Genomic DNA, 13,711 nt, shown 5'->3' on the forward strand with positions numbered 1-13,711 from the left:
TCCCTCCCTGCCAACGCGGAGCGCTGGCTCCCGGCATGCCGCGCGCTGCTGACAGCCTTATAAATAGTGGCCTTGGCCACGGCGGCGAGCACGGCAGGGCGCGCGCTGGCCCCGGTGCCCACCGCACCCTCCGCAGGTCAGTGTGCGCCCGCGGGGCTGGGCGCGCGGCGGGGCGCCCTGCGGGGAGCGGGGAGCCGCGCTCGCCAGGGGGCCGAGCATTTGTGTGTCGGGGTCTCCGTGGGGTTCGTGTGGCTGTGTTTGTCTCCGTGATTGTGATCTGGATGCATTTGCCTGTCTGTATTCCCCAGGCTGTGCTCTGGGCATTTGGGCCACAGTTGGTGTCCCTTTGTGGATGTGCGTTTGTAGATGTGTGTTGCAGTCCCTCCCAGCCTCCGACAGGGTCACCCCTTTGTCCCGGCTGGTACTCCTAGGGCTCCAGGTCCCTGCCCTTGGCATATCCCCACTGGGGCCCAGGGAGGGGGGACTGAGGGCTGACTCCCTGCCCCAGAGGACCTGGGCAGGGGTAGCCAGTGTGATTGGAGGAGCTATCCTGTGATGTCATTTTGACAGCACTTTGGGGACGGGAAGCCCCTGGGTGTTTGGCCCCCTGCCCCAGCCCCCTGAAAGGGCAGGGGCTCTGTGGGAGCCCTGGGGCCAGCACCTGGGGCCTCTCCTGAGCACTGCTCAGCCACCCACCCGGGATGCTCCAGCAGCAGTGGGACAGGGCCTGGGGGGGCAGGGCCAGAGAGGGGACACCAGCTGCCCAAGGTCACACAGCTGAGTGATGGAGTTGGGATTTGAACCCTAGTCGGTTGCCAACCACTGGGAAGGCTGCTCTCGGTCAGGAACTGGGAGACCTGGGTCTTGCCCTGGCCTTGCCTTGTGGTTGAGGTTAAGGTGCTGTCCTTCTGAGCTCAGGTCCCCAGGCCCCTTGGCAGACCACCCAGTCATCCTGGGAGTCACTGTGGCCCTGACCTGGGGGCCTTATAAGGCCTGGGTGCTGAGCCTGTAACCCAACTCCATCCTGGACCCCCCGGCCACCATGAGGCCTCCTCACAACCCAAGTTATTTTAGACCAAGGAAGTGGCAGGTGCCAGCAGCACACTGGAGCTTAGGTTACCGGGAGGGGGCGGGGCGGGTGGGGTCCAGGCCACTCCTCAGGGCGGCACTGAAGGCCGTCCCTGGCCTGGGGACCCTCCCCCTCCCCCCGCCCCTGCCAGCTTCTAAGGGGCGTTGGCAGCTGCTCCTCTTCCTTGAGCACACTCAGCAGGAAAGAGGCTATTAACTCAGGCCCCAGTTTGGCGGGACAGTCAGCAAAGTTGCTCAAGGACCCACCGGGTGCCAGACCCAGAGCAGCAGAGAGCACAGCCCCAAGTCTGACCCCAGCCAGGCTCTGGAGCAAGTCCCCCCTCCTCTCCAAGCCTCAGTTCCCTCCCAAGATGGCTGTGAGGGTGGAGTGGGGCCCCCAGCCCTGTGCCTAGCCCAGGCCCAGTCTGGTGTGGGACACAGGCCTGCCGTACCACAGAGAGGAGCGATACAGTGTGGTGTGTGTGATGCTGGGGGAAGTTCCGAGGAGGCTCCTGCCAGTGTGGGAGTGGAGGGCAGAGTCCTGGAAGACTTTCTGAAGGAGGTGACACCTGAACTGAATCCTAAACGATAGCACCTTGGGGAAAGGCATCCGGACATTGGGTGTAACATTAGCCAGGGCCCGGAGGTGGGACATGATCATGGTGGGTGAGGGAGCTCCAAGCAGTTCAGGCAGCTGCTGCTGAGGCTGCAGAGGGTGTCAGGGCCAGATCACTGGGCCCTGTCAGCTATGTTAATGGCCAGGCTTTATCTTGGGAGCTGAGGGGGCCACACATGGAGGGGTTTCGTGCAGGCAAGTGACATGGTCTGATGCTGTCAGAGAAAATCCTGCAGATTGCCTCACAGAGGGCAAAGGTAGGGAGGCCCATGGTGGCAGGGTCAGTGGCCAAGCCTCCTGTTGGGACAAGGAAGCAGCGGTGGGGACGCAACTGGAGAGAGGCTCAGGAGCAAGAGCACTGGGACGTGTGTGCGCAAGGCAGAGGTGGGCTGTGGGAGAAGCATTCCTGCTGAGCGGGGGCCTTCTGCTGAGAGGGACGTGGAGGAGCTGGGGACACGGGAGGGGCTGTTCAGAGTCTGTGGGGTCTGCGGGGCTTCCGAGCCTGTCCAGGGTCTATAGTTTTAAGGGGCTAGGGAGAGAGGCCTGGGCTGGCTGGGCAGGGATGGGGCATCTGGGAACTGAAGCCAACAGTGAGAGGGTGGAGTAGGGACGTGGGATGGGGGTCCCAAGGGGGAGGAATGCTGGCCGAGGGTCAAGGTGAGAGTGGTTATGATGGATGCTGCCCTGGGGGAGGGTTGGTGGCTGGGGAGTGGAGGCCAAAGGTGTGCAGATGGCAAGTCTGGAGACTGATGGGTGGTAGAGGTTGAGGGAGGCCCTGGGGGGGCTGGAGAGGCACAAGGTGGGACCCAGGCAGGGTTGGAGTTGATTTATAAGCGGACAGGAGGTGGAGGCAGTGGAGCAAGGTCCTCAAGGCAGTGACGGGGCAGCAGCCACGTGGAGGGTGGAAGGTGGGCCTGTACAGGGGCGAGAGCCTGGAGACCCCCTCACTTGAAAACTGTAAGGGCTGTGTCCATGGGAGCAGCTCCCGAAGCTTCCTCCCCCCTCAGGCTCTGTGTCCCTTTGATCATCCAAACTACATCCCAGATGAGGGCACATGCAGCTCCGGTCCCTCCTCCCACCTCCGGGCAGCTTTCCTCCAGGCCCTGGGGAGGGGAGCGTCGTCAAGGTGAGGGGCAGACGCTGGCACCACACACGCCCTGTTATCTGGGACTTGCAAGGGGAGCAGCCCAGCAGTTGCTGGTGTCTGTTTAGGACCCCCAGCACTGCCCTCACCAAGCAGCACCTCCCATGGGAAGAGGTGGACCGGAGGGGGCTGCTGCCCTTCTGTGACAGGTGAGACAGCGGAAGCACAGAGAGGAAGGGTGACTTCCCCAAGGTCACCCAGCCTCCTGAGCTTTCCCTGCCCCCAGCGGCCCCCTCCACCCTCAAGGGCACGTCAGGGCCTGGCACATTCTGGTGGCTTGGAGGAGCAGAGGCGGGGTGAGGGGGCATCCCCCTCACGAGCCCCCCGTGTCCTTGTGTTGCAGAGTGCTGACTCGGCTCCCCGGACCTCGGCAGGATGGAAGGTACGGAGTCTCCTCTCCTGCTCACTGCCTGGGCCTCAGTGTACCCCTCTGTTAATGGGGCGTGCTCTTGGGACACATTCTGGGAGGGGCTGGAGGAGGCTCTGGGGCTGCCGGAGGGGTCCTGTCTGGGAACCTCCAGCATCCTCCTCGGCTTCTCACGGGATGTGTCAGCTCCAAGATTAATTTTAGAAGAGACGAGTCCTCCTTGAGGCTCCTGAGGGCCCCACAGCTCTCCTCCCACGCTGGTATTTATAGAGCTGAATCCCTGCCTTTTTCTGGAAAGGGTGGGCCCTGGTGAGAGGAGGCCTGTCCTGGGGAGAGGCGCCGAGTGTGCAAATGCCAGGGCTGACGAGGACGAAGCAATTCCCTCCTCTCTCTGAGACTCAGTTTCTCATCCAGTAGGGGTGGGTCTGGAGGATGTATGGGGCCCTCCTGGCTCCTGTGGGCTGGGACGTGGAGGGAGACAGAGAGACTGGCTGGCCCACCTTCTGGCTGCCCCACCCATCCCATCCCTGGCAATGTGCCTCAGCCTGGGCGGCTCTTAAAGAAGCCCAGTGGGCCCAGCTGCTGCTGCTGCCTGAAGCCGCGGTCACCCTTCCTCCCCTGGGGCTCCGAACATCAGCTACCATTGGGCTGTGGCCTCCCCCCACACCCGGGCTTGTGCCCATCACACAGCAGGCAGAGAACGGAGCCCACAGAAGTCGTTCTTCTGACGGCTCCTCTGGGCCTCCAGCCCCATGGCGGGGAGGGCCCCTGGGAGCTGCTGAGCTCACCTCCTCAGTGCGGCAGGAACATGGAGCCAGACAGGCGTGAAGACTTCTGTCCTAAGGTCACACAACGAGGTCCTGCTTCTCTGAGAAGGGGCAGCCAGGCAGTCTGGGAAGAGGGCCTGGGTTCTACTTCCGGTTCTGGCATCCCCGGGGCAGATCCCTGCCTCTCTAGGCCTCAGTTTCCCCTGTCTGCTGGGGCTGTGGTCTTACTAAGTTCTTGGGGCCAGCGAGGCAGAGATTGGAATGTCAGCTCGCCTCCCTCTCTGGGCAAGGGTTCCGTGTGCCCACCGCAGCCCTCTGCCCGGCAACCGTCTCCAGGGAGACGTATGTTGTGGTTGCCAGCTCCACATTCGTACCGCCCAGGGAAGGCGGGCGATGGGCAGGCCCAGGGCCTGGAGGGGAAGACGAGGGGATGCAGCAGAACAGGACAATGGGGGCCTGCTGCTCAGTGACAAACCCCCGCGATCAGGAAGACTCTAAGGCCAGAGGTGACCCGCCACCCACAGGGAGGGGCCGTGAGGGTTGACCTCTGAGCCCCTCGGAGCAGCCTCCAGGCCTTTGCCTCTGCTTGTCCCTCTGCCAGGAACACCCTCTCCTCCCTGGCCTGTCCCAGTCTCTGAGCTTTCCTGGCCCCATCACCACTCACTCTGGGCTGTGGCTTGTCTGCCTCACTGACAGAAGTGTGAGCTGTGTCTAGCCCTCTGCCTGTGGCCCAGCCCGGGCCTGGGACCCCAGAGGTGCTTCTGGCTCTTTGTCAAGCCAGTGACTGAGTTCTGCTCCCCTTTTCCCTCCCACAGAGAAGCTGAAGAAAACCAAGATCATCTTTGTGGTGGGTGAGTCCAGGGAGGCGGGCGAGGCAGCAAGCAGGGAGGGTCTTCGCAGGTGCTGGTGGGAGCCCGGGCCTGGGGCTGCCTCCTGGGCTCTGCCCCTCCTCCGCTGGGCGACCTCGGCAGACCCTGTCCCTGTGGGGGCCCCATGTCTCAGGGCTTCTGAACGGGTGGGCGCTTGCAGGTGGGCCTGGCTCGGGGAAGGGCACCCAGTGTGAGAAGATTGCCCAGAAGTACGGCTACACCCACCTCTCCACCGGGGACCTCCTGCGGGCCGAGGCCAGCTCGGGCTCAGCCAGGGGCAAGGTGCTGTCGGAGATCATGGAGAAGGGGCAGCTGGTGCCACTGGTGAGTGGGCCCTAGTGGGGCGGGGAGTGACGGTGGCCCCGAGTGGATGCCAGCAAAGCCCACGACACCCTGGCAAGGCTGACCATGACCCTCCCTGACTCTGAACCCTCCTGTGGGTCCCCATGGCCCTGGGTGGAAATTTCCTTCCAGAAGCTCCCAGAGCCTCCAGGACCCTGCCCTGCTGACCTGTCCAGTCTCCCACCACCCTGGCCTTTCTCTCCCCAACCTCATCACAATCCTTCCTGCCTGGAATGTGCTTTCAGACCTTCCTAACTCCTCAGATTTGGGCTAAGACCCCCCACCTTTATACGCCTGTAGCCCTTCTTTGCCCATCCAACCCATGTCATGCTTGGAGCTTGATGGATCAGCTGTGTAATTATCTGTGTCCTCGGCAGACTGTGAGCCTCCTGCGGGCAGGGAAGGGCTGCTTTGTTCACAGCTGTGTCCTCAAGGCCCCGGACAGGAGCTGGCTGGGAGGCGGGGCTCAGTCAATACTATTGAAGGAAGGAAGGAAGGAAGGAATGCCTTGCTCAATCAATCAAGTCTTCACAGTTCAGAGAAGGCTTCCTGGAGAGCGAGGCTTGTTTGGGCTGTGTTAGGGCAGGGGGAGCTTCAGGCTGGGGGGCAGCGAAGGCCCAGAGGAGGGGTAGGGAAGAGGGGCTCATGGACTCCTGCTTTTGCTGCGCCCCTAGGAGACCATGTTGGACATGCTCCGAGACGCCATGGTGGCCAAGGTGGATACTTCCAAAGGCTTCCTGATCGATGGCTACCCTCGGGAAGTGAAGCAGGGGGAGGAGTTTGAGCAGAGGGTAAGATGCAACCTGGTGGGAGCTGTGACGTGGGGTGGCCTGTGGGGCGGCCAGGCGGGGGCTGCCGTGATGGGCAGAGAGAGACTGATTGGGGCAGGAGGGGCAGGGGGAGGTTGGACGGAAACCAGGCAAGACTTTCTGGAAGTCTTTCTAGAAGTCTAGAAGAAAAGGTATAGAAGAGGAAGCACCAGGCAGGGGAGTTCACCACCCTGGGCTCAGGTTCCAGCTCAGCTGCTTGAGGCCTCGGGCCAGTCATTCTGCCTCTCTGAACCTCAGCGTCCCCTTCTGCAAAATGGGGAGAGACAGCTTGCCGCTGCCTCGAGGGGCAGCATGGGGATTAGAGAGAACGCGTTCTTCAAAAGTGGGGCTTGGCACCCCGTAAACACGTGGTCAGAGGGGCAAGGACAGCATGGACAGGGCTGGAAGGGTCAGCCTGGTGTGGGGAGAGCATGATCTGTGGGGCCCAGTAACTGGGGGTGATGTGAAAGAGGGAGGCTCAGGCCTCAAATGCCGGGGAGGGCAGTCTGGTCTCCTTCCAGGGACCACGGGGAGTCTGGCTGCAAAGAGTGGGCCTTGACCATGATGCTCTGAGCCGCCTCAGGTTCCCACCAGGAAAACCTGCCACAGGGTGGGAGCACCTCACCCAAACAGACACGCGTATAGGCACACGTGCATGCACACACAGGCACACAAGCGCACGTCCACATGCACACAGGTCCGGAGGCGCACAAACACACGCACGAGGCCATAAGCATGTGTACATGAGCACACACATCTGGCAATGCATACACGCACACTCATGCAGTGCATGCATAGGATGCAGTACACCTGTACACGAGGATGCACACAAGTGCACACTCATGGGCACAGACAGACGCACACGCATACACACACGTACACCCATACCTCTGGTGTCACAGGTCACATGGGGGAAACAGATGAGACTATCAATACCTAAGAGGGAAAGTTCAGCAAGGGTGGGTGGAGGCCTCAGCGAGGGCTTCTTGGCAGAGGGACTCCTTCCAGGTCTTGTAGGCAGGACTGGGCATCCCAGTGGGCTGGAGGCAGGACCAGACCCCTATGCCCTGCTCCCCACCTCTGTGATCTTTGGGCTTCTATAGCTTTGAGCCTCATCCAGAAGTCAGACACTGTATTTCTTTTTTTAAAAAAATTTTTTATTATTTTTATTTTTTCTTGTGGTCATGATAAGCTTATAACATAGTGAGATTTCATTTGTACATTAATATTTGTCATACACCATATAAGTATGGCCCTTCATCCCTTGTACCCATCCTCCGCCCCCTTCCCCACCGGTAACCACTAATTTGTTCTCTTTGTCTGTAAGTTTGTTTGTATTCCACACATGAGTGAAATCACATAGTGTTTATCTGGCTTATTTCGCTTATCATGATGCCCTCAAGCTCCATTCATGTGGTTGCAAATGGGGTGATTTTGTCTTTTTTTATGTCTGAGTAGTATTCCATTGTATATATACCGCATCTTCTTTATCCCCTCATTAGTCAATGGGCACTTGGGTTGCTTCCACTTCTTGGCTATCGTGAATACTGCTGCAGTGAACATAGGGGTGCCTAAGTCTCTTTGAATTGTTGATTTCAAGTTCTTTGGGTAAATACCCAGTAGTGAGATAGCTGGATCATATGGTATTTCTATTTTTAATTTTTTGAGAAACCTCCATACTGTTTTCCATAGGGGCTGTGCCAGTTTGCATTCCCACCAGCAGTGTATGCGGGTTCCCTTTTCTCCACAACCTCTCCGACATGTGTTGGTTTTGTCTCGGTGATTATAGCCATTCTAATGGGCATAAGGTGATATCTAAGTGTAGTTTTGATTTGCATTTCCCTGATGATTAGTGATGTGGAGCATCTTTTCATGTGCCCATCGGCCACCTGTACATCTGCTTTGGAAAAATGTCTGTTCATATCCTCTACCCACTTTTTGATCGGGTTGTTTGTTTTTTTGTAGTTCATTTGTGTGAGTTTTTTTAATATATTATGGAGATTAACCCCTTATCAGATATATGATTTGCAAATATTTTCTCCCAGCTGGTGGGTTGTTTTTTCGTTTTGATCTTGGTTCCCTTTGCCTTCCAGAAGCTCTTTAGTTTGACAAAGTCCCACTTGTTTATTTTTTCTTTTGTTTCCCTTGTCTGAGTAGACATGGTATTCGAAAAAAACCTTTTAAGTCTGACGTCAAAGGACACTGTTTCTTAACCTCTAAGTGGCTGCAAGACCTCAAGAAAGTGTCTACCCTGATCTGGGCCTCAGTTTCCCTGTCTGTGAAATGGGGGTTGACTTAGCTTCCTTCCAACTAGGAGGCGGTGGACCCTGTGGTCACATGCTAGGCAGCCCTGAGGCACGTCCTGGTCTGGCCGCTATCTATGTACCAGCTGTGTGATGTCACCTCCGACCCTCAATGCTACATCTAGAAAGTGGGGTTAATGAAAGGCTCCATCCCCCCTGGGGCTGCTGTGGGCGCTGCTGTGGGCGCTACTGTGGGCGCTACTGTGGGCGCTGGGCTCAGCGCAGGGCCCAGCCCTGCTGTGGCCTTCAGAGGTCTGGACACCAGGTCTTCTTGGCTCTGGACACCAGGGGGCGCCAGGGCCTCACCGAGGGAGGACTGGTGCCCTTTTCCCTTCCAAGTCATCCTGGTGGATGAAATGTTTGTTCCAATGACAGTGACATTGTTCAGAACCCCCAGAGCTCAGCAGCCCCTCACCCCTTCACTCAGCCCTTGTTCCTTTGTCAAGTCCTGGTCCAGCCCTGCTGGTGTAAGACAGACGCCAGGCTGCCCTGGGGGGCTGGCCGCCTGGCTGGGGAGACGGACAGAAGTCAATAGCCAGACGCCTTCCTGAGACAAGCCTGAGACAGCAGTAGAGGAAGGAGGACTGGAAGAGTTTGTCTGGGTGGCGGGGATGGTGGTGGGGGTGGCGTCCGGGAAGACTGCCCTGGAGGAATGAGATCTTGGCTCAGATCTGAGGGTGAGCACTTAGCGTTGAGGGAAAGGACTCCTGGCAGAGGTTCCTGGCATGAGCAGAGGCCTGGCGTGGGAGGAGGTTGATGAAAGCCTAGACCAGAGAGTCTGTGTGGCTGAAGCAAGGAGAGCACAGGAGTGAGCAGCACGAGACAAGGAGGGTGGGAAGGGCAGGCCGAACCGTGCAGCCCTCATAGGCTGGGGAAGGAGTTTGGACTTTCTCCTGAGGGCACTGGGGAGCCATGGAAGAGGTCTGAGCAGGGGAGTGGCAGGGAAGATTGGTTTTAGGAAGGTCCCTCAGGCTGCCTTGGGGAAGGGCTTGAAGGTCTGAGTGGGTCTCAAGTGGGGCCCCAGAAGTAGGGATATGGGGAGGAGGGGGCCCCAGAGGGCAGGAATGGGGCCCCTGTGACTCATTCCCTGCCTGCAGATTGGACATCCCACGCTGCTGCTGTATGTGGACGCAGGTCCCGAGACCATGACCCAGCGGCTCCTGAAGCGCGGACAGACCAGTGGGCGTGTGGACGACAACGAGGAGACCATCAAGAAGCGGTTGGAGACCTATTACAAGGCCACAGAGCCTGTCATCGCCTTCTACGAGAAACGGGGCATTGTACGCAAGGTGCGCCCCAGCAGCCCCGGGGCAGCCCTAGGAAACCTGGCTTTTTGCCTGGCATGGCCTCAGATTGCTGTGACCTTGGGCCAGCCCTCCCCTCTGGGCCTTGGTTTCCCCACTGGTTCAGTGATGGGCTGCTGTCCACCATGGCTGGGCTCCAGGAGTCTGGCTGGGCCTCTGGGGAGGTCAGCCCTGCCTCGGCGGGGCCCACCCAGCCGGCCCTGGTCGTCTCCACCCTCACGGCCCGTCTCCCCGCAGGTCAATGCCGAAGGCTCCGTGGACAGCGTCTTCTCCCAAGTCTGCACCCACCTGGATGCCCTCAAGTAGCGATGTGAAGCCCCTTCCCCACCTCACAGCCCTGCCCCGCCCCTGCCCTGACCGGAGGCCGTCCTGGCCCGAGCTCAGCGCCTCCACCCTGCGTGGCTGGAGCACAGACAGAGGAAGCCACTCTATCCTGTTTTCATGGACAGCTGAGCACTAAAGGAATTTCTAAGGACATTTGGTTTTACTCCTTTTTCTTTGCTTCCATCGGAGTTGATTCACGTGGCAGGGCCACCCTGGCCTTGGGGCCCCAGCCGCTCACTGTCCCCTTCCTCCTCAGGCCCCTCAGCCCCCCTCAGCCAGCTGCCCTCCCCCAGCTCCCATGGAAGACCCAGGGCCCTTCCTCATACAGGCTGTGCCAGGCCCCGGCTATGCCAGGCCTGAGGACCCAGGGCGATGAGGCTGGGTCCCTGCTCTCGAGACTTGTGGTCAGGCAGAGCTGGGCCCTGGCCTGGGTTCCTCCGCATCCTCGCTGCGTGGCCTTGGCCCTGCCCCCTCATCTCTCTGAGTGTGTTTTCTGTGCTTATTCACCGCTGGGGCCTGGGCTGCAGCAAGCAGTGAGGTCATGGGCCGTGGGGGCTTCCTGGGCAGTGCAGGTGGCACATGTCAGCTGGCCGAGTGGGCAGTGGATTGGCCTCCTTGGTACAGGAAGCTCTGAGGGTCTGTAAAAGGCATCAAGAGTGAATGGGGGGGTCACGGTCAGGGGTGCCTCCCTGAGGAGGTGAGACGTGAAGGACCTCCCACCGTGTGGCCCTGGATAGGTCACAGCCTGCCCTTTCTGAGCCCATTTCCAAATCTGAATTAGGCTCGGTGGTTAGGACACGAACACGCTGCACGAAGGGTGTAGGTTGTCAGTCACCACTGCGGGGGGCCAGGACCAGAGCGGCCTTGGGGATGTGCAGGGCTGGGGTGCTTGGGGATCCCCCAGGGTCTCCCGGGGAGCCATCTTCCCTTTTCTGTTCTCTTTCTCTCTTTGACCTCATCACTGAGAAAGGTTCCACTTGGTGCTCATGTGTCCACACCTGTCCCAGCCCCGGTGGGCTCCCTTTAAAGACAATAGGCCCTTCGGCCAGGCCTTCCTGGCTGGAACACAACTCCACGTGGGGCTGCTTGTGTCTGCTGTGTGTCCCTTCTATTTATGGCACATGTGGCTGGTTTTCCACTTACATTAGTTATTTAAACTTTCCTTTAAAATAAACAAAGGGCCGGCCCCATGGCCGAGTGGTTAAGTTCACACGGTCCGCTTCAGCAGCTCGGATTTCACTGGTTTGGATCCTGGGCGCAGACATGGCACCGCTCATCAAGCCACGCTGAGGCAGCATCCCACATGCCACAACTAGAAGGACCCATAAGTGAAAATATGCAACTATGTGCTGAGGGGCTTTGGGGAGAAAAAAGGAAAAATAAAAATCTTTAAAATAAATGTATTTAAGTTATAAAAGGTGGGTCTATTGGAAGAAGATCATGAAATAAGTAAATGGAGAAGAGAGAGAGAAGAAGAAGGCAGGTATCACGCGGGTGAGACTTCCGGTCGGGGGTGGGGGGTGAAGGCCTGTGCAGCTGGTCTCTCTGTTCCCCTCGCCAGCTGGGGCGTGCGGGGAAGCCCCCACTGCTCTGTGACCTCCCACCTCGGGGTCTCCATGTGGCACCTGTCAAACCGGCTTAACACACATGCACACATACACCCCTGCACACGCATACATGCACCTGTGCACACACCCCTCTGTCCCAAGGTGTCTGAGAATCAGCGTGAGGATGGATGGGAAAGCACGCCAAAGACAGGAAAGAGCTAGAGAAATCCACCTGACGACACAATCATCATCATCTTTATTTTTTTGATAATCAAAAACAGCTTCATTAATTCAGATGTGTCCCGGTCGATGAAAACCTAAGCTGACCCAGACTGCTCACCACAGCATCACTTTATTCACTTAAAAAAAAAAAAAAACTTTAAAAAAAGCCATGAAAAGTTTAAAAGCTCCAGTAATCGCCACCCATCCTTGCCACCACAAACCTTCCTTCGAGGGTTTCCTTCATGCACATTTGTTCCTTCAGCAACTTTCTAGAGCGCTTGCCATGCTGGCCAGACACAGGCTCGTGGGTCCCTGGCCCGCTGTCATGTGGCTCCTGGCAGGAGTAGGGGGCCCAGGCTCACAAATTTCCATCAGCTCTATTCAACTGAGACCAGTTCTGGGCAACTCAGTGCACAGAGCTCAGAGCAGACACTTGAGGCGGGGGCCTTTGGGGACACCCTTTGAAGATACCTAGGAGTTCACCATGAGACAGAGGGCATGGAAGGGCAGAGGGAACAGCCCTGCACAACCACAGAGGTGGAGAGGATCTGTTGGGTTTAGAGAGGGCAGAGGCCTCAGCAGGGCTGGAGTGCAGGCTAGAAGGGGTACAGTAGCAAGAGACGAGCGTGGTAGGGGGTGGGGGCCAGATGTGCAGGGCCTTGAATGCCAACCCAAGTGCTGAGTCTTTGCCCTAAGGGAAACGGGAGGCTCAGCGAGAGTTTTGTTTTTAATGAAAAATTTCAAACAAACTGAAAATTGGAGGAAATAATATAATGGACACCCACATACCCATCACCAACATTGAATAATTGTTAACATTATCCCATACTCCCCCATTACTGTTTTACTTTTGCCAAAGTATTTAAAGTGAATTACAGATAAGAAAAAATTTTACCGCAAAAAGTATAACTTCAGTAGGAATCTAAAAAGTAAGGACATTTTCCTGTATCACCACAACTCAGAGTTTCAATAACAGAGTTAACACTAACACCATAATGGATAATCTCAGTCCACATGCAATTGTCCCTAAAATGTGTCTTTGTTCAAACCAGGATGCAATCCAGGACCACACGTGCATTTGGTTGTGAGGTCCGGCAAACCTTTTTAACCTAGAACGGCTCTTTGTGACATTGGCCTGTGAAGGGACCGGTCATCCTGCAGAAAATTCCTCCCAGATTCACCAGTTGCTTCCTCGTGGTGTCATTTAACTTGCTCCTCCATCCCCTGAATTCCTTGTAAACTGGAAGTTATTTGTAAAGGCTTCACAGATTCCAGTTAAGCCTTTGGGGCAAGAACACCTAAGAGCTGAAACCCTTGGACGGTTTTCAAACCAGGCAGGTGGCAGGATTTGCTGTGCTTCCAGCTGTAATGTGCACACAAATCTCCCCGCGTCTTGTTCAAAAGCTGATCTGATTCAGCGGGTCTGGTCTGGGCGGCGAGGCCCCAGCTGCTGGTCCGCGGCCCACACTTTGGGTAGCTCGGAGAGAACCTGCGCTGTGCAGGCGGGAGCCTGGAGGGGGTGGGGGGGAGGGCACATCTCTAGGGTCAGGATGTGCTCATCATCCCGCGGTGGGCTGAGAGCTGGGTGTGGCGTCGGATGCCAGACAGTCAGTGTTGTCACTCTTCACATCTCCAGGGACACTCCAGGCAACAGCTTGCCCCAAGGTGCCAGAACATTCTCACCAGCCAGAAGGAGGGTATAGCCTCTGTGACCTCAGGGTTTCAGAGAGGAGAGCTTGTGGGTGGGCCCCCTGGAAGGGTGGCCTCAGATGCACCCCTTGGACTGCGCCCCTAAGTCTTGGCCTCGGGGGCCCTGAGGGCCTGGCCGGAGGCGCTGAAGTGGGAGAGGAAGGAAGCAGGGAGCAGAGGAGGCCAAGGCTGTCGCCTCCCAGCCGCGAGAGGGGCCTCGAGTAAACAGGAAGGCCTGGCGGCTCCACGGTGGGGGGGCTTTGGAAGGGTGGGGGCCAGAGCTCTACAGGACATGCGCAGCCTGAGGAGCACAGGGCTTCCTAGCTGGGGAAGCAGACTC

General features: G+C 57.9%; 1 protein-coding gene across 2 annotated transcripts; it reads left to right on the forward strand.

Moving 5' to 3' along the window:
• Positions 1-10,066, forward strand: AK1 (adenylate kinase 1). Of its 2 annotated transcripts, none has more exons than XM_044778702.2 (7): positions 1-136; positions 3,172-3,210; positions 4,778-4,813; positions 4,992-5,155; positions 5,848-5,964; positions 9,383-9,574; positions 9,827-10,066. In XM_044778702.2, exons 2-7 carry the CDS (start codon positions 3,204-3,206, stop codon positions 9,893-9,895), a joined length of 585 nt encoding a protein of 194 aa, XP_044634637.1. In that variant the 5' UTR covers positions 1-136; positions 3,172-3,203; the 3' UTR covers positions 9,896-10,066. The 2 variants fall into 2 exon arrangements, with proteins under 2 accessions (XP_044634637.1, XP_070374803.1); XM_070518702.1 differs by lacking the exon at positions 1-136 and adding an exon at positions 2,802-2,977.
• Positions 10,067-13,711: the final 3,645 nt, after the last annotated feature.

The sequence above is a fragment of the Equus asinus genome, chromosome 10 (assembly GCF_041296235.1).
Source record: "Equus asinus isolate D_3611 breed Donkey chromosome 10, EquAss-T2T_v2, whole genome shotgun sequence".
Lineage (NCBI taxonomy): Eukaryota > Metazoa > Chordata > Mammalia > Perissodactyla > Equidae > Equus > Equus asinus.

Coding starts and splice junctions, on each gene's coding strand:
- AK1 (XM_044778702.2), top strand. Junction 5,156..5,847: donor AGGGGCAGCTGGTGCCACTG/GTGAGTGGGCCC, acceptor CTGCGCCCCTAG/GAGACCATGTTGGACATGCT. Junction 5,965..9,382: donor GGGAGGAGTTTGAGCAGAGG/GTAAGATGCAAC, acceptor CCCTGCCTGCAG/ATTGGACATCCCACGCTGCT.